At 40.4% G+C, this 24,985-nt stretch overlaps 1 protein-coding gene and 1 long non-coding RNA gene across 2 annotated transcripts; both read right to left on the bottom strand.

Moving 5' to 3' along the window:
- Positions 1-235: 235 nt before the first annotated feature.
- Positions 236-1,166, bottom strand: LOC117554149. Its single transcript, XR_004570232.1, has 2 exons — positions 651-1,166; positions 236-575 (listed from the first exon to the last, which is right to left on the bottom strand). It is a non-coding gene; the product is annotated as an uncharacterized LOC117554149 (long non-coding RNA).
- Positions 1,167-8,542: 7,376 nt separating this feature from the next.
- Positions 8,543-18,407, bottom strand: LOC117554152. Its single transcript, XM_034228411.1, has 3 exons — positions 18,374-18,407; positions 15,771-15,857; positions 8,543-12,116 (listed from the first exon to the last, which is right to left on the bottom strand). The coding sequence occupies exon 3, from the start codon at positions 11,950-11,952 to the stop codon at positions 10,321-10,323; it is 1,632 nt and encodes a 543-aa protein (XP_034084302.1). The 5' UTR covers positions 11,953-12,116; positions 15,771-15,857; positions 18,374-18,407; the 3' UTR covers positions 8,543-10,320.
- Positions 18,408-24,985: the final 6,578 nt, after the last annotated feature.

The raw sequence follows: 24,985 nt of genomic DNA on the forward strand, positions 1-24,985 counted from the left end.
GTGTGAAAGCACCTATTGTTTTAAATAATGGTCGGAATCTGACCTGTGAGCCTTCTGAGTTACCGTGGGACAGCACATTCTAAACTAAAATGTTCAATCAATAAAGTAACATCTTATCTTAATAATATCTTCATATTAATAATAATAATAAATCATACAGTATGTGTTAAGCTCCGTGATCGCTTTTCAGGACTGAACCCACAATACAAAACACGGACAGAAAAACAGGAGTTAGCAGCTAAAGGTTTTAATTACAAATCGTGACAGGGGATACTAACTGTTGTTAATATAGTCCAGAAAAGGGGATAAAAAAGCGAGGGAATGGGGATCCTCAGCCGAGGCTCCGGAGTGAGCTGGGGATATCGCCAGGCAGATGAAAGGAGGGTTGAGCCTGTGTCTTTACACTCCCGAGAGCGAGTAGGTTGGAGCAGGAGTTAGGGTTTGTCCAACCGGACAGGAGTGTGGGGGTTTCAGAGCCGAGGGGAGCGAGCAGGCTTGAGCTGGTAGCGTGGAGAGCGGATGAATCCGACGAGGAAGTGGCTGGACGTGGCTAGCGGAGGAGGTGATGATGGGTTCTGAATAGAGAGACAAACAGGTAAGACAAAAAACTGATTCCAGAGTTGTGCTAGGCTAGAAAGCAATTCGTTTACCAGTGTAATCTTGACGACGAACTGGTGAAGACTGGATGAGGAGACCGGGTTAATAAGCAGGTGTGGATGAGTAGATGATCAGGATGAATGAGAAGCAGCTGCGGAGATGAATTGGCGGGAACCAGAAGTAGGTCAGCCACGCCCAGCCCGGGAGACAAACACAGACAGACTGACAACAACAGACAACAAACAAAAAGGGAAGCAGAAGGAGGGAGTACTGCAAATCCTTACAGTATGTGTCCGAAAGGGAGCAGGAGGAAGCAAACACCAAACAAAATATTACAAAAAATATACTGCATATTAAAGCAAACGATAGTAAAGGTAAACTATGAGCATAACAAATAAAGAAGTGTAACATTTACATTATTATTATGATTATTTAATATATCTAGACCAGCGACGTGCAGTCAGGGGAGGCAGGGGAGGCAGAGCCTCACCTGTCATACTCCAATGTAACGGAAAAACAACTAAAGAAAAACTAAATAGTAATAATAATAACATGTCTCCACTGATCTGTGTTGTAACTGTGATTTATGTATGATTCCAATCGCTTTTTATAGTCAAAATCAGCAAATTGGCCGAGCTCCGCTACAACTACATGGGAGCGATGAGGAGTGAGGCAGGGACGAGCTCTGCCTCACGTAAGCCCACAGTAACTTACTGGAGCGCGGGCACTAATGTAGCGCGGGCACTTATTTTGTGAGCGCGCTCAAGCCAGTTACTGTCAGTGTTGCCAACTTGGCGACTTTCTCGTTAAATTCGGCGGCTTTCCAAACCCTCCGGCTACTTATTTTTGTCAAAAGCGACTAACGACTAATTTAACGACTTGTAATGGTGTTATTAGGGACTTTTCTGGTGTTTGGAGACTCTCTCTCTCTCTCTCACACTCACAGAGGCTGTGTGCTCCTCCGTGGCGATGACGGCTTGCGTTAAAAAACAATAATAAACATATTTGTAAAGTGGGGGGACACAAACGGGATTTCGAAAAGTGTCCCCCCTGTCCCCAGTGGAAATTACGCCATGTGTGTGTGTGTGCTTCAAGTGCAATAAATATATATGCAGGTTGCAACACACAGAGTAAAACTCTGCCCCTCATGTGCTGTATAGGCTGGCACGACTAGGCTGTTCAATGGGGCTGATGTGTTGTGTAGATTCTGCCAGAAGGGAAATCACGGTCAAACTCCTTATGAAGTGGTGAGGTGCCACATTGCTTTTCTTCCCGACTGCAACGCTGGTCCCGCAAATCAAGCAAGCACGTGATTGGTCGATATTCATTTTGGGGGGTTAGGGGGTATTAGATAGATATAGAGTTGTAGTAAGTAGATAGAGTTCGCTATGATTTAGGTTTCGTAGATTCTTTTAATTACCTTTCCTTTTTTGTTTTGTGTATTTTATACATTTTGGATTTGCTTGGCGAGCTATTTTTAGAACATGCCCGGCGGGCGACTCACATTGCCCCTGCATGCGACGGCACCGTGTTGGCTTACCCTGGTCTAAACTGTATTCACAAAAGTACAGAAAGGAGTGGGAATCAAACCCTGAGTTTAAAGGATGGTTGAAGGAGCCATTTATTGGAGATGTCACACGGGCATACTATACTGCCTTTATTGTAAGGGAGATTTCTACTAAAAACTACTAAAATTATTTCTGCTTTCTACTTTTTCTAATAGAGACATTTCTGATCTACTGTCGTCTGGATTTACTCAAGTTTTGATCCTCCTTGAAGGGGGTGGAACGTTTTTTTACCGCCATTGCATGATATGCAAATTAGGCAATGACGTCATTTAGGGACTTCTGGCGACTTTTCGGACAGCCAATAGCTACTTTCCTTACTAAGGAGTTGGCAACACTGGTTACTGTGGGGTGAGGTGAGGCACAGATGAGCTCTGCCTCACCTCAGAATGCGTCACCCCACAGAAACTGTCTGGAAAGCGGGCCCTAAGCGCATGCCTGCACCATCTCACTGTATGTCACCAATGTAATGTTTGTAGATCCCTTTATTACATTTATCCTCGCCATCCATAGTCTCTAAATAACTTATTTCACGTATATATGATATTTAGGCTCGCTGGTCTCATCATACAACGGCAATGAAAAAAGCACCAGGGGAGGCACCCATAACCTCTGCCGCACTGAAGGGGGCGCAAGTGAGCCCACAGGTTCTTGTTGCTACTGTTATTCTACGCAGAGACGGTATAGATGCAAACGACAAGCTAGACTTTTGAAACTAGAGGAAGATAAGGAGGACTTTTACAAAAAAGTAATAGAGATTGTTGTCCAGAAGGAGAGCATGGACTTCATCTTCAAGTCAAGGTAAGACCACAATTGTAATGAACATGGGATCTTACTAAGAAAGAACAATCCAATATTTAAATTGTGGGTATCCTTTTGTTGAACGGTCTGTTTAAAATGAATCGAAGCATCAGACTAACAAAGCTTTTGAAAATAACCGAACATTTCGATTAAGGTCAAAATATAATATTTGTAAATCTGACTCTGAAAGAGTCAGTGCCTCACCAGCCATGAACCTCACCGCACGTCACTGATCTAGACTATATATTATTGAATTACAAGATTAGATATACTTTATTTGATCTAAAATATTGATGTTTTTCCGTTATACTGTAGTAGCCTGCGAAAACCATAACAAATATGTGTTCAAATGCTCTTCACTAAAACACAACTGAAGTACTGAAAGTCCATGAAACTTGTCTTTCTGTATTTGCGAATGAAGCGCCATCTCATGGTTAAATCCTGAAATTGAAAATCTGGCAACGCCCTCTTGGAAAATAGTGGGAGGGCTTAAATTAAATCTGCTGAGATTTTAAAAGAAACGTTTTTATGTTTTAAAATGAAGATTTCTGTGCTTAGTCTGCTGAACCAGTGTGTGACATATTCAAAATTAAGGCAGCAGTTGCCAAACGAAAGTATTGGTTACATGCTATGTTTACATGATTTATTTATTTTGATAATTTACAAAGTTCTAAAATGCATCTTTCTTGTGTTTCAAAGGTTTTTCACCTGAATAAAATGACCCAGTCAGCAAAGAGACTTAAGTGAACTGCTAAATAAAGAGTCTAAAAAGAAAATATGTGTCATTAGAGTGGAATCCTGTTCATCAAAGTCCAGTAGATGCCTCTGGTCCCTTTCAAGTGGGGAAGCTACACCAAAATCAGAGGAAACTTGACAGGCAATATTATAAGGAGTCATTCTGTAAACTTTCATTGTTATGCGGATGATACTCAATTATATTTATCAATCAAGCCTGATGAAATTAATCATCTAAATAAAATTCAAGGACTTAAAAACGTGGATGACCTTAAACTTTTTGATGTTAAACTCGACCAAAACTGAAGTTATTGTACTTGGCCCAAAGAATCTACGAAACAAATGATCTAAAGATATACTAACTATGGATGGCATTAATTTGGCCTCCAGTGAGACTCTAAGGAATCTTGGTGTTATATTTGATCAGGATTTATCCTTTAACGCCCACATAAAATCAATTTCAAGGACCGCCTACTTCCATCTACGTAACATTGCAAAAATCAGGCATATCTTGCCTCAAAACGATGCAGAGAAACTAGTCCATGCATTTGTTACTTCAAGGCTGGATTATTGTAACTCTTTATTATCAGGGTGTACCAAGAAGTCAGTCAAGTCGCTTCAGCTGATTCAAAATGCTGCAGCTCGTGTACTAACCAGAGTTAGGAAAAGGGACCACATTACTCCTGTTCTGGCTGCCTTACACTGGCTCCCTACAGAACACAGGATATCATTTAAAATGCTTCTTCTCGCCTACAAAGCCCTTAATGGGCAGGCGCCATCTTACCTTAAAGAACTCATTATACCCTACTGTCCTACTAGGGCATTGCGTTCCAAGAATGCAGGGTTTTGGGTTGTTCCTACACAGCAAATGTGCCAGTGTTATATTTTCAGTGTTAGTGTTAATCAGCAGGGTTCAGTGTTATTTTAACACTTAGTTTAGTCAAGCTATCACTCAGAGAGTTTTTTCCTGAAAGTGTTGGTGTCAATTTTGGTCGTTGTGAGGACTCTCACACCCCGAGTATTGAATTGACCACACCCCTCAATTTCCGGCAAAGGAGCGCCATCCAAGACCTTCGACAGACATTTTTCTAACCGAAGCGGTAAGTTTGAAATGAATGTTTTGCGGTTGATGTACAGTAACCATGAACAATTTCTGTAAATGGTAATTATTTTACTTAATGTGTATATCTTGTATCTGTAACTTTTTAATCAAATTTGAAATCGTTTTTTATGTCGAATTTCACCATTGCAACTATACTGATGAGTAAACTTGAATTACAGGAGAGTAGACCTACATTCGACACGAACAGGAGGCGCATTAGGGGACAGAGGGGACAGAGAGGACAGAGGTGAGTTGTTTTTACAATATGCGAAAAGGAGAAATTAAATAAATGGTATCTTGAAACTGGTATCTTATTAAAATGTAAGGTTGTGGATTATGGTGTATGAGTCGACGTCGACGGTAGCATTATTAGCTTGCAATTAGCAACCTCCTACTGAAGCAGAGAACAAACGCGAGTGAACACTGCGGCGCTCTCCTGTGTGTGTGACGGGGGGAGGGAAACGAATGTGGACTATTGTAAGCTTTATTTCTCTAAGCTATTAACTTTATAATCAATCAATCAATCAACAACTTTATTAATCCCGCAAGGGGCAATTGGTTATGAGCAGCAGCTTATGTCATGTACACAGGCAGGAACATACAAGAAGAGAAAGAAAAAAAACACACAGATACACCCGGGAGCACAGATGTGAATAATTCCAATTTACACGATAAATAGTTCAAAGCATCACAATAATAAATAAATAGATAAATAATCAAGTTAAAAGCCTTTTCAAGAATGTCAAAGTTTGAGTGCAGAAGGGATGAATGATTTAGAAAAGCGATTAGTCCTTTGATCAGGTAGAGCATATCTTCGCCCTGATGGCAACAGACGAAATTCATGTGAAAGAACACGACCTGGAGAGTTCAGAATGCTCTCTGCTTTCCGCAGAATCTGTTGGTTACAGAAGGAATTTAAGTCTCTCTGTTTCACGCCGATGATCTTGGAGCAGGTTTTAACAATGCTGTTCATGCTGTTCCTGTCTTTCAGTGTAAGGCTATAGAACCAGCAGATAAAAGAAAAACAAATAAGGCTCTCAATGAATGCTTGGTAAAAACGACAAAGAATGAAGGGCCTGACAGAGAAAGAGTTCAGTTTGCGAAGAAGGTGCATTCTCTGTTGACCCCGCTTCAAAATACACTCAGTATTCACATCAAATTTGAGGTGGTCATCGAAAAAGGTGCCCAAGTATTTGTATGATGTGACAATTCCTACCTTGTCATTGTGTATGATGCACTCCTTAGGAACATCCTTGTGACGTCTAAAATCAATGATCAATTCCTGGGTTTTGGAGACATTTAAATCCAGAAAACTGTCATCACACCAGGAAATAAAATCGGCAAGAGCGCACGCCTGATTCTGAGCCGCTAAGGAGGGACAAGAGGGCGGTATCGTCAGAGAATTTAACCAGGTAGCTGTTGTCTTGCATGCTCCTGCATTTATCAGTGTTCATTAGGGGTGTTGAAAATAATCGTTTCTACGATGCATTGCGATGCGGACGTGGACGATTCGGTCTCGATGCAGTGACGGAAGATAATCGGTTATAGCGTAGTAATGTTGCTTCCTGATTTCCGGCCGCGGCTTTACTATAACGTTTTTTTTTTCTGTCACTTTAATATCAAATCGGTCGGTGACGCAGAGATCAGGGAACAGACGTGACAGCGGCACAGCAACACCAAACACGGAGCAGTCTGCTTTATCCACCAACACAAGAACACCAGTCCAGAACCAACAGCAGAAGGACCCGCTCTGAATCACTCCGTGTCGCTGCGGCACAGGGATTTATGTTTTTCAAAAATAATCGCGTTACAATCATGTCAGGTTTTTGGTGGATTTAATTAAGTCTTGGATTGCAGAGTATGAATGTCCTCTAGCAATTTTCAGACGATATATACGTGTGTGAAGTTTGTGAAGGCAGGAGGAAAAAAGCTTCCGCGATCAACGTCTCCTCTCCGTTCCTCCAAGCCCCGCCCCCTCCCTGAAAATAATGAGTGACAGGCTGATAGTGACCCGATAGAAACTTTATTATTCACTTAATCACTGATTGAGATGATGAAGCTAATTTAATCTCATACATTCATGGGATTTATGTAACAGTAAGGCAGAGAATGTAAGTGTGCACCCACATGCAGTATTTTAGTTGTTATATGCTGTTGTAAATACTCCTGTTGTCTGCTGTTCAGACTCAAGTCCTGTGTGTGATGCCACATTCAGGACATTCAGTGTCCTTTCTTTAACAGAAGACCGTTGCTAGAAGCTGCAGCTAGACTGCAGAAGCATTATTTTTTTGTTTTTGAGGATGGAACAACTTCACACACAGATATAGGGAGGCTAGACCTATACAATTCATTTATTTTGGTTTATAAATTAATGTCAAGACATTTATGTTATTGATTTCTGAAGCGCTTTCTAAATAATAAAAAGAGTTCATATGTATTTACTGCATGCAACATTGATGAAAAATAAGCCATGTGCAGTAATATAGAAAATTGAGGATGCAACGCATTGGTATGAATCGTGATGCATCGGGATATCGAATTGAATCGAATCGTTGACAGGATAATCGAATCGAATCGTAAGACCAGTGAAGATGCACAGCCCTAGTGTACATTATAAAAAGTAGGGGCGAAAGAACGCATCCTTGAGGCGAGCCTGTGGAAGTGATGACAGAGTCAGAGAGGCGTCCATTGACAAACACCTTCTGCTCTCTATTAGTTAGAAAGTTTAAAATCCATAAAACAAGTTGATCGGGCAGTTTAAAATGACATAATAGGCTCTCCACCAGGAGATGCGGCTGCATTGTGTTAAATGCTGAAGAAAAGTCAGCAAACAAAAGCCTGGCATGGGCTTCTGGCTTTTCAAGGTGTTTGTGGAGGGTGTGCAGTATAAAAAGCTTTGCATCCTCTACGCCTCTCCCTGCCTGATACGCAAATTGTAGTGGATCAAGTTCACCACCTATTACTGACATGACAAGGCCTTTAACAATTTTTTCAAACATTTTCATTACCAATGACGTTAAAGCCACCGGTCTGAAGTCGTTTAGGACTTTAGGATGAGGCTTCTTAGGGATGGGAATTACAGTTGAGGATTTCCACATATCAGGAATTTGGCTATTCTGAAGTGACAATTGGAATATATGCTGGAAAACACCACAGAGTTCGCTAGCACAATACTGGAGTGTCCGCCCACAAATATGGTCAGGACCTGGGGCCTTCCTAATATTGACTTGTCGTTTATAATGCTGCTTTGTCACATGTTCACCTATTTCCCCCGCCGTCCCGTGACTAGGCAGATTAGCACAAAAATCCCAGCAGTCATGCATTCCCTGATGTGAGCCCAGCGGTCCTCTTCTAGTTCCTAGCTTAAACATGCCGATATAGTACAATCTAAGGCACACCTGTGCAATAATCATGCTGTCTAATCAGCATCTTGATATGCCACACCTGTGAGGTGGGATGGATTATCTCGGCAAAGGAGAAGTGCTCACTATCACAGACTTTTCAGATTTGTGAACAATATTTGAGAGAAATGGTTATTTTGTGTTCATAGAAAATGTTTTAGCTCTTTGAGTTCATCTCATGCAAAATGGGAGCAAAAACAAAAGTGTTGCATTTATATTTTTGTTCAGTGTATAAAGTAACATGGAAATACTCAAGTAAAGTACAAGTACCTCTAAACTGAGCTTCAGTATTTGGGTAAATGCTTTAGAGACTTTGAAACGAGGAGATAAAGAAGGCCAAAAACATTTGAGACAAAATTACATTTATTGTTAATGAATGATTTCTCCATCTGTCAGTAAATGCTAATCAATACACATCAGTATCAGGTATAATGTTTTAAAACTCAAAGAATATTAAACTAATAGTAAAAATGTTAAACTAAGCAGGAAGCTGATAACCCGTTAAAACAACAACAGAGTAAACCGATTACAATGGAAATAAATTCAAAACTTTATGTGAAAAATACAAGATTTAAAAGTTATTATTTTTCCCTTCAGCTGTTGATCTTCTTTAATCTCCTTATTCTCATATCTGTTGTTCTGATTAAAATAAACTTTCCATTAGTCTGAGTTATTGTTTAACGTTTAGAAACGTCTCTATCATCCAGCAGGAGCCACGTATCATTTCAGGACACTCAGCAATACAATCAACATTAACAAAAGTCACGTAGAGTTACAAATCTCAAAGAAAATAACATGAAGAGCAGAAAAAACATTTAGCAATAAACTGATATTTGTAAATGATCATAATAGAAAATAAACATCACTTTTAATAAAGTTTTACATTGGTGGTAACGGCCCATCCACACAGCGGCGTGCGATGAATCTTCAACGCTTCTGCCCATTCACTTTGAATGGGGTGACGTCACGATTCGCCGAACTGCATTGTGGGAGCGAAGCGTAGCTTTGCTGGTGTTTCTCGCTGCAAAAGTTGAGCAATGTTCAACTTTTGAAGCTTCGGCGGAAGCGTCAGCCAATCAAATCATATGCCAGTAGAAGCTCTAGCCAATCAAACCGCTGCTTGTGTGTCAGGGGCGGGAGATTCATGTGATTGGTTGGTTGGTCAAGTTTCAGACACGCCCGCCGGCAAGCTTCAACGCACGCCGCTGTGTGGACTTACCATTATGGTTTCAGGACGTTAATGATTTCTGCTCAAAACAATCACACTTTCACATTTCATCACATGGTACATTTGACTTCCTGTCCAACAGAACATGCAGATTGCTCCTGCAGGAAGATGTTTGAGCAGGAGAACAATAAAGCTTTATAACTCATTGATTAACACTAGAGCTCTAAGTGCGGGTCTATTTGGACTTCATGTGTTGTATCAGTGACGGAAGAAGTATTCAGATTCTTTACATTGGTTAACGTTATGATACCACATTGTTTAGATACTGTTACAAGTAGAAGCCCTGCATTCAAAATGTCACATAGGTCAAAGTATGTAAAGTATAATCAAAATGAAGCTATAGTGATAAATGTAAAGGTACCCGATGCAGAAGAGTAAAGAGTAGAGTCGTGAAGGAAAGAGTCCAACATTTCACTTTGAACTGCATTCCACCTCAGCGCTGGGTGGACCGGGTTCTCTCATATTCCTAAAGAACCGCTGATCCAAACCGCCTCACACGGGGCAGCAGCTCCCCCTGGTCCATAGCAACACACATGCCAAACAGGAAGTAGATGGGTCCCAGGGCTGGTGAGATCCTCTCAGATATGAAAACACAGACGTCTTCCAGTTCGTTGATAGATCTCCTCTTGGTCTTGCTGGCATCTGTTTGGTCTTGGTTTGGTTTTGATCCAAAGGATTTGTGATCCCTATGGACTCTGGAGGAGCTTCTCTCGGCTCTCCTTCAGCATTTATTCAAGACTAACCATCTTGCTTTGAAAAATGTAATCTTTCATGATTAAAAAAACTGTTAAACGATAATTTTGTAAGAAAATTCAATTAAAATAAATGACCCATGAACATGAGTATTTGTGCCATCATCACTTGGTTGTGATGGCCAACAAGGACTCTTGATCAGTAGTAGATTCGACTAGAATCGGCACTGCCCATGAGCTCTGCTTGTCCTCTCACCTCCAGCAGGTACTCGACTCGTTGCTTCCAGCCTGACTTGGCCTCAGATTTCTCTCCCTCAATCAGCAGGTCAATGTGCTCTGGAGTGGAGAGAGGATTTGGCTTCAGTGCGATCTCTCCTTGTCTGTTTAGAGACTCAGCAGACCTCTCCATCATCTCCCTAACTTCAGTCTGATGACGCTGATATTCAACCTTCATTCGGTCGATCACTTCCTGAACAGTTCCCTTAGCCTTTGAGGCTTCCAGGTACTTTTGTTTCAGATCATCCAATGTTAGCATTTCTTTAACCTCCCTATACTCCCATCTGTACTTCTGGCTAAAATGTTGATTCCAATGACATTTGCCTGGACACTGGGTACAGTTTCCATCTGGTCCCATTGCTGCACACTTCCTTTTATCTGCATCGTTTGGATGTGGACATGGCCAGTGGCAGCTGACATGACACACCTGACAGTTGGTGATGAAGTCTCCAGTGCCAGATACATCTTTTTGAAAAGGCTTCATGAAGACTACTTCAATCTCAAATGTCTCATTTCTGCTGATCTCTGCTTCATGCAGTTTAAGTTGTGCAGTTGTCTCTTTTATCTCCTCAAGCTTGGCTAACCCTACTTTAACCTGCTCTTGCACATTTTCAATTGAGATCTCAAGCTGCTTTCTTTCTCTGAGGACTTCCTCTGTCATTGTCAAGCTTTTGGTTGTCATCCTATCTAAAGCAACAAAGAACTTCTTCATGCTTTTTGCCCCCATTTCCCAGAACATCTTTTCAAAGCCTCCCTCTTCCTCCTCTCCACTGGAGTCAGCAGCAGCAGATGATTTGTTCTGTGCAAACAAGGCAGAATTATTGAATTTGAAGTGAACTGGCAGCCCGTCTTTTGTTTTAGGACATGGGACGCCTGAAGCTTTGATCGCCTCCAGAACTGGTGGGCGTTGGCCGTCTGCGAATGTCACCAGAACCTGGATGTTTTCTGCCACATCTTTGCCAAAGATTGAGAGCACAGAATCAAACACATACTGCTGTGTCGGTGTGAGCTGAGCTGAAGAAGCCTGAGCTACAAAACACACAACGTCAATTTCACTGATGCCATTTTTGGAGGAGAAGAGATTACGTATCTGTTCTGTGATCTCCTTGTCTCTTTGTATTCCTCTTGTGTCTCCAAAACCTGGAGTATCAACAACGGTCAGAGAGCTGGGGCTTTTAAAGCCCTCTTGGTGGTTGATTTTGTACACAGTGACTTCAGAGGTCTGGCTCTCAGCTTGAGATCTCGACTGATCCTCGTCAACTAACTTAAAGCGATATGGATCCTCCCATTCAATACCTAGAATGTAGTTGACCATCCCATTGATGAGAGTTGACTTCCCAGCCCCAGTTGCTCCGAGAACCATTACGGTGCGATTAGTTTTAACAGTTTTGGACTCTTTCCCAAAACTGAATTTCTTGCACCCTTTTTCATCGATTTGTTGTTCTTGCTGTGGAATTATGTAAACAGAAGGCCCTGTCTCTGATTTTATCAATTTGCTTTTTTCTTTAATTGCATCAGCAAGTCGGCTGGGGCTCTTGGAAAACAATCCAGACATTATTTTGTTTTTGAAGTAATGAATTTAAAATCAGGTGATACCTGGACCTGGCCTCCAAATAGGTACTAGTTCATTCTAATCAGAAAACCTTTTAGACTTGTGGTCTGTGCAACAACAGTGTGTCTTCTGCTCTTCAAGTGAATGGAGTGCTCTCAGATCCACATCTGTAAAAGACGACATGTACAAAATGAAAATGTATAGGATGTAGCACTCAACTGAAGCACTATTATGTGTTCCCTTTTGCTACTTGTGCATGATGAAAAAAAATACAGGAACATTTTTCTATGACTAATATGACATTTATGTAGGGCACTTATATGATCTCAAGAAGCAACAACTATTTGAATAAGGAAAATCTTTCTAATCTACATTTTTGAATAGTTTCTATTGATTACAAATGCAATAGTAAGAGTAGTTAGAGCTCATCCCAAATAATTGTCTTTTAAATCGGTCTTTACAAAAATGGCAAACCAATCTATGTATAAAGCATAATATACATGTTAAACCTGCTTACAAATAAGCCATTAAAGCTATACTGAATGTGTCTCTGAAGGCTTTTGCTCAAAATACCAAACAGCCCGCCCACATTTCCGATATTATGTCATGACAGCAGCAAATCTGGATCAGCTCAGGGTTTTATTTCCGGACACTTTGTGAGTCTCCTTACACACCGGGGACACATGGTGATGTAGAAAAGACATCTAAAAGTGCATTTTGCATGACAGGGGACCTTTAAGCCCTCTCTGATAATTACATTTAAACATTTTCATTACCAATTGTGAACTTTAAAACCTGGCAAAGATGTCTTAGATATTATGTTAAAGATTATGTATTAGTTTCCTTATGGTCCTGACATGAAATTCTAAAGTTTTTTGAATGTTGTGCCTTTTCAAATAAAGTAAACTGTTTTCTAGATTAGCTGTCAGATAATTTATTCATGTGGCTGGGCCGCCACTGGCCCTTTAAGACCCTCCCCCCTTCTTTAGTCAGCTGGCCCTTCCATATAAGGAAAACGCCGCAGCTGTACGTAGTTCAGCATCTCCAGCCACACTTTAAATGCCCACTCACTCCTCACCCAAATCAGCTGTGACTATTATGAGGCGTGTATTCCCCCTATACGAGGTATGTGAAGCTGCTGTTAGGACTTGTAACTAGTGATGGCAAAATGAAGCTTTTAATGAAGCGTCAAACCACTTGGACAATTGTGTCGGAAATAGGTTCATTTCTCGAAGCTTCAGTTACAGCGACCTCTCCTGGCGAAGTGCAAGGCTGCAGTGGGTTTAACGTATCTTTGCCTTGAAAAATATTCGATGCACACACACACAAAGACTGAATATCATGTTCTATTTGCAATTAAAGATTGATAATTGTGTGTATTGGGTTATTATATTGGGTTATTGAGAAGAGACTAGAGAGTGCTAGACATGTTTTTGGGCGGAGAGGGCCTTTTATTAGTTATTAAAGTTGAAAAGCAATGATTAAAATACGTCCATTCCGGGATTTGAACCAGCTGCGTGGAGGACATCGCTGCGCGGAGGACATCGCCGCCGGCTCTACCCACTGGGCTATCTATTCCTTGAAATATTTAACTGTTTTCATATTACTGATAATTGTCTTTTTGTTCACAACTTCTCCACATTTCGAAGTGTTTCCCAGAACGACCTATCTTACTTCCTGGCTTGCTTTATAATGATATCAAATGCAATAACAACAACAACAACTCAACAGCAACAACGCAAACTACGACAACAACCCACACATTGTGCATTGTTTAGAGCGGTCATAAAGTGTTGAAGCACTCAAGTTTGAAACTGTTTCAACCTGTCACCTGTCAGAATCGAGACGAGGCAGTGCATTGAATCGCGTGAATGGACCGTGAACCAGTCAGTTGATTCATTCAGGAAAAGAAGCAGTTGCTGCTTCGGACGTCACATGTCACGTGATTTGAAGCAAGCTTCGAAGCACTGCTTCTATGGAATAGGAAGTCCAGGGTTGAAGCTCCGTTCGAAGCTTCAGTGTCAAACTGCCATCACTACTTGTAACATTCAGTGTACCACTAAATTGTTAACATGTGGTCTGTAAACGCCAGGCTTCTTGACAGCCCCAGCAGAGACTGTAGAGAATCACCGTTGCGGAGGTGTCCAGTGAGGTGATGATTGAGTGAATGCGTTTGCATCAGAGGATTAGTTTGCTACCGTTTTGCCTACCTTCTATGTTTTGCTTATTGACTAGTTTGTTGTATTGTGTACAAACTAGTGATTTCAATCTTTAAAGCTACAGCACCCTCCTTGTAACGACCCACCCTGTCCCACAAGGTCTAATACTGTCTCTGTGCTTATACTTCTTCAGTGACGATCCTGGCCATACTGTGGAGTGGAGCATGTGGTTTGCTGGGCACTTTTTGCATGCAGATATGGGTGATTTGCAGTGAGTGTTGATCGAATACAGCTACACGTGGTGATATTGTGGTTTTGGGGAAACCCTCAGCAGTTGGCCAGAAGAATCACTTTTTAACTATCACTATATTTGTGATATTGTAATTATTCGAGTTATTCTCTCCTTGTCAGAGCCAGCCTTCAATCGTGGGACTTAGGTGTGTCGACTGGGAAAGCTGAATAAGTTGTAATCTGCATTTTATGTTACTGAACTTTTACTTGATTATTTATATAATAAACGTTTGTAAACATTTGAACTTGAGGCCGCGTCCCTGTCCATCCTTTTATTCTTATCTGCGTGACTTGTCCTAAGGGCTCGTATTGGGGAACCCAGGTTAGCGTTAAGTATCCTAACCCCCTTTTATTATCGCAGCCCCCCCTCCCCGGTGGGGCTGGTCACATTAGCAAATTGTGTCCTTTTGCCTCTGTTATGATAGCGATGTTATGTGTATTTGTTGCAGTGCATAGCTCTTTTGTTTTTTTATTTATTTATATAATGCCATTCCTGTCTTTGTACGGCTCTTTGGAAAGCATCAGTCTGAGATCCTTTTTTCATCTGTTTTCTGGTCGACAAGTTTCTCCATGGAAGGGGAGCAGAGCGAATGCAATTTTGTTAAAAAAAAACATGAATATTTCAGCAGGGTGTTTATTACAGTTCAGCTCCATATCGTGTTACAGAAGTAACCGTGTTGTGTGTAAGACAGAAGTCCTGCATGTGGACAGTGGTTTAGACTCAAATGTATCTGAAACTCCAATTAAAAGTTTTAGTTTTTTCAAAGGTTTTTCCACATCTGAATAAACTGTAGATGTTTGATCTTATTTAATGAATTGATTTATTATGTTTATAATGAGTGCAAAATCCCTTTTTGTTGTTGTTTGATTGACGTGTTTAGCTATGAAAGGGTATCATTAAAGATAGGAACCCAAAAGAACACTGTTAATAACCTAAATCTCCAGGCATAAAAAAAAGTTAAATTGAAGTAACATGTCATTTATTATTATTATTATTATCAGCTGGCTTGCAGGAGTGCCAGAAGCAAAGTGGATGCAGTTTTGTCAGAATAATAAATGACATTTCACCAGTATATTTAATACTGCCACATCATATGGTCCAGCAGTCACCGTGTTCTTTAGGATAAAAGTTCTGTGTGGACAGTTTTATAGAAGGACTTAATGTCAAACTTTAATAAATGCTTTCCATTTTAATATTACTTGAATTATTTTGCCAATCAATAGTTGCTGTTTTAATGTATTTAATGAGTACATTTACTATCTATAACATGATAAGGTCATTATTTTCATGGGAAGTTGTGAAAACATTTATTTCCCTGAAAAACTAGTATTAAATACAAAAACTGTTACTGACAATGAATTCCAACAAACCTCTGTTGGCCGTTGGCCGTTCTCAGTCCCGTCTCAGTTTGAACCCAGCTGCTGATATTTCAACATGCCGCTTTGGACTCCAAATTCCTAAAATAAAGCAAATACAAAGTTTTACTTCTATGTATTTATATTTTAAAGTTCAACAGTCAGTCATCCATTCTCCTGTGTCTGTGTTTTTCACATGTCAATAGATTGTAATAACTAAGTATTTATTTAATATGATTAGTTAATTAAAAACTGTTTCTTATTATATTATTTGTATATCGTAGTCTGCACATCACACTACATGTACTAAATAAAATACTTTCGCATAACCCCACCCTACCTATTGCATTGAGTTTAATGCACTGAAAATGACATATTGTAAGTCCTCCACCTCCGCTGTCCACTATGTGGCGCTAGAATCTAGATAATACACTTTTAACAAAGAGCATCGTGTAGAACACAAATTGAAATGTAAATCAGATGATGTTCTTTATGCTGACTTTGTGTTGCCAGTCAGTGGCACTATGACTCTGACCTGATGTCGACCTTTGAAAGTCCTCAGACTGGGACTCTCATCTGGCGTTCCAAAAAAGCGCACAAGCTTCGCAGTCTGCCAAGGGGAATATCTTAACATTGAGCTGACTAAATATGAAGGTGATCTAGTTTACCTGCCAAGAGCTGTAAGCCAAAGTCTAGCAACAGTAACTTCCTGCTGTGACACTATGATTAAAGATTTCTGTATAGATGTCTCCAGGGCGGGACTGATTGAAGTTTGACAATGTAGAGGGGTTCTACGCTAACGCACAAATGTAACTATAAAGCTTTCCCCATGATGCTATTAAGACAACATTTTTGAGAGGTCTGAATAATCAACTGTGATAGCACTATGTATATACGTCAATATTAACGTGTAGATGTCTTCATGCCTGGACTCTTATCATCCATGAGAAATCTGGAGCATATTAAAGAATGTTTGCTCTACTAACCGCAACTTCCTGCACTTTTAACCGCCACACCGTGGGGAGGGCGTTCGATGTAGAGTAAAGCTTTTGATATGTTTTGATCCACAAGGTCTTAAGATGGTACCTGCCAAAATGTAACGATAGTTGATTGGATAACATTTGTTCAAATATAGCACGCGAAAGTTTAAAATATGGTCAGAAATTGCACATGAAATTCAAAACGACTGACTTCCTGTTGGGTTAATGATATGACACCCTGGGGCTTCTTTGAACGTTTCCCCATGCTACATATTCCTACCAAATGTCATATCTGTAGGTCAAAGAACAAGGAGGGGCTGATTTGTAGCATCATTTTATGGGCCGCTATAGAGTCTTTTTGCCATCGCGTGAGATCAAGACCCCTTAAATATCCCAGTCCTGACAAGTGTGCCAATCAAATCCAGCTTTTAACCTGTTAAACCCCATGCCGCCGCCGGCGGGGGCAAAACACAACAATATTCACAAAACTGTGCCTCAGGGCTTCTTAACATTTAACAACCTATTACTGTGTCATACCCACTTAACAGGAAGAAACTCAGCTAACTGACGATATGAACAATTTGTACCTAAACAAAACACAACTCTAACACACTAAGCAAAAGAGTGCTAACGCACTTAGCACATATCTCAAGGTAGCAATATTCTATACTTCATGCAATCTGCACATACTTGATATCATATGAAAGCTGAGATTCCACAGATTCCAATGGTATCATGCTCATCACTGTGCAACCAAAGCTCGCCGCAGGGAAAGCCAGCAAAGACAACACACAACTTCACTTTACGGGGCCAAAACGCAAATATGTACCTTTTCTGTTTTCTGATCAAAGGTTGTGTTCAAGGGCATTACAACGCATTTAAACGCTGCTGAAGGTTAATCCAATGTCTCTGTGTCACTTTGAAATGATTACTGATAATCCATCACAACATTTATGGCAATAAACCAAGTTTTCATATAAAGCGTAACATAGCTTTCGGTTTGGGCAAACTGGGTGCGCATCACTCTCACTCCTCAATGGTTATGTTTAGATGGATTTAGGAACCCCCTCGATTCTATTGGCTCTAACGGTTCAAAAGAGATGTTAATCACCAAAATCGACCAATGGGTTCCAGAGATATGGCAAATCCACCCAAATGACCCCAGAGGTGTTTTTTTTGTTGCTAAACCTCTCTAAAAAAGGTCAAATTGCACTTGTTTTGCATCAATCTTGATACAGGGTACTTATTATATGTTATAGTTTGGATTCCTAAAGCTTTTAGTCACTATCCCATCATTCAAGGGTGGTTTTCACTATAAGTCATGTTTATTTTTTTACGGACATTATAATTTCATTTGTTTTACTATGTTCAATCTGAATGTACTTTAAAAGAACAAAAACAGGTTAAGGACACCAAGGCCCTTTAAAATGCAATTTATTATGCTAATAATAATAATAATAATAACTTAAAGGATTTCAATAATCCTATGCTCCTACTTTGTTGGTGCCCGAGCCCTAATAAACTCATTAAACCATATCAAAACTAAAACTTAATCATGCCATTTTGTTTTTACAAAAATTCACTGTCACCTTAACAATGGAATTTAAAAAGTGTGAATGAGTTTTTTAAGCAACTTACCACTCAGGTCTTCTCTGATCGTCATGACAGGGTGAGTTCTGTAGCTGCTACTTATACACCACACACACATGCACACACACACACACACACACACACACACACGCACACGCATGCATGCACACACACACACACACACACACACACACACACACACACACACACACACACACACACACACACACACATGCACTCACACACGCACACAGACAGACACAAACACACACACATACACACACACATGCGCGCACACACACGCATGCATGCACACACACAGACACAAACACACACACACACACACACACACACACACACACACACACACACACACACACACACACACACACACACACATACACACACACACACACACACACACAACACACACACACACACAGACACACACACACACACACACACACACACACACACACACACACACACACACACACACACACACACACACACACACCTATTTCCCAGAAATACCACACCATGAACATGCAAGTTAATCTGCTGGTTTTTTTTTGCACTCATCTCGATAAGATGTTATCGAAAGATTATTTTATCAATTTATTTGTTTTATCAATAATGTCTACCGCAGATGAAGTTCTTTAAAGTAAAAACATTTTCAGTTCAAATTCTTCCTAGTTTGAAAGTTCATATTTTGAACAGAAATGTTTTCTTATGTTGCAAGCTTCCAATGTCCAAAGTTGTCTGAAGCCATTAAATGACACAAAAGAAACACCAAATAAAAAATGGCCATCTTCTTGTGGCTTTTAAGACAAAAGCCCCGAGATACTTTGTTAAGTCTACTTGTTATACACGTTCCGTGCAAATATCACTTACGTAGGTGAAACATACAGTTACGGCTGCTTCTTTAAAGTTATGTATGGGCACCCAACAAATAATTCTTGCACCAAACTAAAATGATCATAACAGTAAACCAAGTGTATCCCTGTTTCAGGGTTTCCGCTAGGATTTTTTCTCGCCGGTCAAATGTCCGGGCAGAATTTATTTTACCGGATACATTTGAAACTTACCGGTCATATTTCAATAATAATAATAAGAATGGTGTAGCAGAGTTTCCGTTAGCAGGTCATTACCGGACTATGAGCAGATATGCTGATGTTTAAAACTCAGTTCACGGGGCTCATTTTTATATTGCTTCAGTTTATAATCGTAACAGATCGAAACAATTCAGATTCATTTTTCAATAAATGATTCCACAAACAACATAATTATTACATTCAAACAAACTACTTGTAGCAGATGAAGTACATTATTCAAAAGTTTACATTAACTTTGAATAATCACACGGGAGAAACGGATCCTCTCTTTTCCCCTCTCCCTCCCTCTCTCTCTGACAGCCCGTCAGTTTCTCATGCAGCTAAACAGAGGCGGGGCTTCAGGTGATTATGCAGAGCTGCGTGTCTCTGTCAGACTCAGCAGCTGATCTGATCTCTCTCGCGTCCGGTTATACTTCACTCGCGTTTATGTCCATATCGATCAGATCCAGCTCTCCTGATCGGGCTTTATAGAGAGCACCGATCAAACTATTAACAGTGAATATCGGCCGATAATGACCGGTGGCCGATCTATCGGAGCATCCCTAATTATTACCAGACATTTTGACCGGCAGGTTTTTAATTTACCGGTTTTTAATACATTTTACCAGGTAAAAACCGGTAATTACCGGCTAACGGAAACCCTGCCCTGTTTATGTATTTGCCAACAATTCTTAAGCCTTTAAATAAGTATTTCCTGTTAGCGGCAAACACAGCGTTCCACAGAAGAGCGCAAGCTTAGCAATTTAAAAAATGTGAGTGAAACTCAGGGCTCAAATGGCAGGTTGGCTGGAGTACAAGGAAAACAGAAGGCCTGGAAAACCGAAAGGGTAAGAATTCACTTCTTCAGGTCACGAGATCCCAAGGTTGTCACGCACACCCAAGGTTGTCACGCACACCCAAGGTTCTTTTACATATGCTTTATCAATAACTTCTACAAGCAGATGATGTTCTTTAAAATCACAACATTTTCAGTTCAAAATGCTCCTTGTTTGAGAGTTTGCATAATCAATGTTACTCCTCACCTTAATATAGCACAAGATCATATTTTGAGCAGAAATGTTGTCTTATGTTGCAAGCTGGTAGACCTTTGTCCAACATTTTCTGAAGCCACTTAAGATTGATTTCAAATCCTAAAAATGGCACACAAAAAAAAAGAAACACACTAAATGAAAAATGGCCATCTCCTTGTGGGTTTTAAGACAAAAGTCTACTTTGTGCACGTTTCGTGCAAATATCATGCATGTAGGTTAAACGTACAGTTACGGCTGCTTCTTTAAAGTTATGTGAGGGCCACAAAAGAAAAAGATCTTGCACCAAACTAAAATGATCAGATCAGTAAACTACGTTTATCACTGTTAATGCGTACGCCAAGCATTCTGAGGCCTTTAAAGAAGTATTTCCTGTTAGTGGAGAACACAGCGTTCCACAGAAGAGCACAAGCTTTGCAATTTAAAAAATGTGAGTGAAACTCAGGGCTCACATGGCAGGTTGGCTGGAGTACAAGGAAAACAGCTGCCAAGCCATTTTTGCTAATCCCAATGTGCCTGAACTCTATTTCCTGTTAATGGCAAACAAAGCGTTCCACAGAAGAGCACAAGCTTTGCAGTCTGCCAAGGTGTCTATCTTAACATTGATTTAACCAAATATGAAGGAGATCTGGTTTATCTGCCAAGAGCTGTGGACTAAAGTGTATCAACATTAACTTCCTGCCAGGATTCTAATCAAGCATGACATCTGTGGCATTTTTGAGACTGTACAGTCAAGTAACGACTTTGTGTGACATGGCCAGTGTCTCTGGCTGCAAGAGTACGGCAAGTAAGTATGTGTTGTGCAAATACAGTATCTTTCATCTCGGTATACTATACAGTGAGGGATTCTTTATTATTAATTAGTTTTAGCATGTGTGTGCATCCCTAAGCCCTAAAACATAACTTCCTGTTTCATGGCCAATCATGCGTAGCTGGATGAACACCGTTCCACGAACGCTCGGAAGCTATGCAGGGTGGCAAGGTGAAGGAAGGTGATCTGGGTAACCTGCTGAGAGCTGTAAGTAAAAGTATAGCAGGAGTAGCTTCATGTGGCCACTAGATGGTGCTAAGACTATGATTCAAAATCAGCCGGTTGATGTCTTCAGGGCGGGACCCTTGCCAAAAGTGTGAAGTTTATTATTTAATCTTACTTCCCGTTTCTCCTAGAATTCTGGTGAACATAATTATAACAATCATTTGAAAAACTATTAAAGCTGCACGCAGCGTTGAATGGGCCGTAGCCTCCCGTGCTATTCGGCCGGCTGGCCAGTCTAGACGTCATGTGTCCATATGACACCAAGATGCTTTTTCTGTGCGTTTCAACATAGTACCTATGCCTACCAAATTTCATAGCTTTCAATTACCGTTTTTTAAAGCATTTCAGGAGTTGGGCGAATTAATGCATATTCATAAATAATTCAATATGAAAAAAAAACTCTGGGATCGAATAAAAGAAATGCTTTAAAAATAAACAATACAAAACATTTTTTGAGTGAAACTCGCCCTGAGTTTATTGCACATGGCAGGTTGGAAGCAGTACGGGAAAAAGGCTTTGAAAAACAAAATTAAAATAATTAACTTCTTCAGGTCAAGAGAAAAGCCCCAAGAGGCATTTTTTAAGTCTACTTGTTAAACACATTTTGGGTGAATATCATGCACGTAATCATAACAGTAAACATAGTTTATCCCTGTTAATGCGTACGCCAAGCATTCTTAGGCCTTTAACCAGTTTAGCCCTGAGCCTGTTTTTCAGGTCTGAGGCTCGAAAATGACATTCCCAGAACAAATGACCATATCTTCCCTTCTAAAAGGGTTACATTAATAATCTTTTTTCTCAAAGTAATGATAAACCTGTGAGTTGGATGTAGAAAAGTCAGAATCAATATAGATGTTTTTTATTTTTAAGAAAATTCAGATTGAACATAGTAAAAAACTGTAAATTATAGTGTTCGTCCAAAGATTCTTTTTTACTTACAGTGAAAACTAACCTTGGATGATGGTAAGGTAGACTAAAAGCTTTAGGAATCCAAAGTACAACATATAATAAGTACCCTGTATGAAGATTGATGCAAAACAAGTTAAATCTGACCTTTTTAGAGAGATTTAGCTAAAAAAACACTTCTGGGGTCATTTGGGTGGATTTTCCATATCTCTGGAATCCATTGGTCGATTTTGTTGATTGGCATCTCTTTCTGACCGTTAGAGCCAATAGAATTGAAGGGGGATTTCCCCACTCACACACATGGTAAAACAAAAAGGTGGGGGCTTCACGCACATAGTTTTGCATGAGAGCAAACCTATCTCTCGCTCTGACATCTTGAAACGGAAAAGCAGGTTTATTGCTCATGGATTATCAGAAATAATTTCAAAGTATCACAGACACATTGGATTAACCTATGGATTAACTTCAGCAGCGTTTTTATCGTATTAATGCCATTGAAGACCACTTTTGACCAAACTACGACACAGGTGAGCCATGTTAGCGTTTTTAGCTACCTAGCGCCACATGTTTTGATGTCTGTTTTTGTTTATAAAGTCGCAAGTTCCTATCATTGAGTGATAATGTCTGTACCCATCGATTCAGTGTCATCTCACGATCAGATCGATGGGTTGGATGTGCAGAATGGATAAATAATAAGGTTTTATGAGCAGTGGCGTTTTCTCCCGGAGGCCAAGGGAAGCCAGGCTTCCCCTGTTTTTGTAGTTATAATTTAAATAAATAAATAAAAATACTTTTGTTTTGTTTCGATAACTCTCCTTTGCTGTGTGTTGCCGTCGGCCCGTCTCTCCCCCATTCTCATTGAGTATTTTACAAAGAGTGAAACAAACAGCGCCCCTCTAGATGTTATGGTGAATCAGTAGATTGCACTCTCTGCTGCGAGAGGAGGCCAGCCGAATCTGGTTTCCCTTGGTGAAAAAAAATGGAGGGATTGACCAATCAGACAAGGCTCACGTCATGCCCCTGCCAACCTGTGATTGGTCAGGGCCATGCCAAGGGAAGCCAGAGGCGGCTGGCTTCCCTCACAATCCAATGAAATCGCATCAACTGAGTGTGGCAGTGACGCATTCGAAAACCCAGAAGTAAGCTGCGCTCGGTTTCCCTCGACAAAAAAGCAATGGGAGTTCTCCATAGGATTTAGGAAAATAGCTCGAAATAAGGTCAGTGGAAAACGAACCTGTTAGATAAATGCAAGTTTTGTTCAGTCGGATAATATCCACATGTCTACCCTACTTTTATCATTTTCTGAAAAAAAAAAAAAAAAAAGTGAGTGAAACTCAGGGCTCAAATGGCAGGTTGGCTGGAGTACAAGGAAAACAAAAGGCCTGGAAAAACAAAAGTGTAAGAGTTCACTTCTTCAGGTCACGCACACTCAAGGTTCTTTTACATATTCTTTATCAATAACTTCTACCAGCAGATGATGTTCTTTAAAATCACAACATTTTTAGTTCAAAATGCTCCTTGTTTGAGAGTTTGCATAATCAATCAATCAATCAATCAATGTTTATTTATATAGCCAAATATCACAAATGTTACATTTGTCTCAGTGGACTTCACAGTTTGTACAGAATATCAGTATGACAATACGACACCCTCTGTCCTTAGACCCTCGGTCCTCAGACTCTCTGTCCTCAGACCCTCTGTCCTCATACCCTCTGTCCTCAGACCCTCTGTCCTCAGACCCTCTGTCCTTAGACCCTCTGTCCATAGACCCTCTGTCCTTAGACCCTCTGTCCATAGACCCTCTGTCCTTAGACCCTCTGTCCATAGACCCTCTGTCCTTAGACCCTTTGTCCATAGACCCTCTGTCCTTAGACCCTCTGTCCTTAGACCCTCTGTCCTTAGACCCTCTGTCCATAGACCCTCTGTCCTTAGACCCTCTGTCCATAGACCCTCTGTCCTTATACCCTCTGTCCTTATACCCTCTGTCCTTAGACCCTCTGTCCTTAGACCCTCACATCGTACAAGGAAACACTTCCAGAGAAACCCCATAACAAATGTTACTCCTCACCTTAATATAGCACAAGATCATATTTTGAGCAGAAATGTTGTCTTATGTTGCAAGCTGGTAGACCTTTGTCCAAAATGGTCTGAAGCCACTTAAGATTGATTTCAAATCCTAAAAAGGGCAAACAACACACAAAAGAAACACACTAAATGAAAAATGGCCATCTCCTTGTGGCTTTTAAGACAAAAGCCCCGAGATACTTTGTTAAGTCTACTTGGTATACACGTTCCGTGCAAATATCACTTACGTAGGTGAAACATACAGTTACGGCTGCTTCTTTAAAGTTATGTATGGGCACCCAAAAAATAATTCTTGCACCAAACTAAAATGATCATAACAGTAAACCAAGTTTATCCCTGTTTATGTATTTGCCAACAATTCTTAAGCCTTTAAATAAGTATTTCCTGTTAGCGGCAAACACAGCGTTCCACAGAAGAGCGCAAGCTTAGCAATTTAAAAAATGTGAGTGAAACTCAGGGCTCAAATGGCAGGTTGGCTGGAGTACAAGGA

This window comes from Gymnodraco acuticeps, unplaced genomic scaffold, assembly GCF_902827175.1.
Source record: "Gymnodraco acuticeps unplaced genomic scaffold, fGymAcu1.1, whole genome shotgun sequence".
Lineage (NCBI taxonomy): Eukaryota > Metazoa > Chordata > Actinopteri > Perciformes > Bathydraconidae > Gymnodraco > Gymnodraco acuticeps.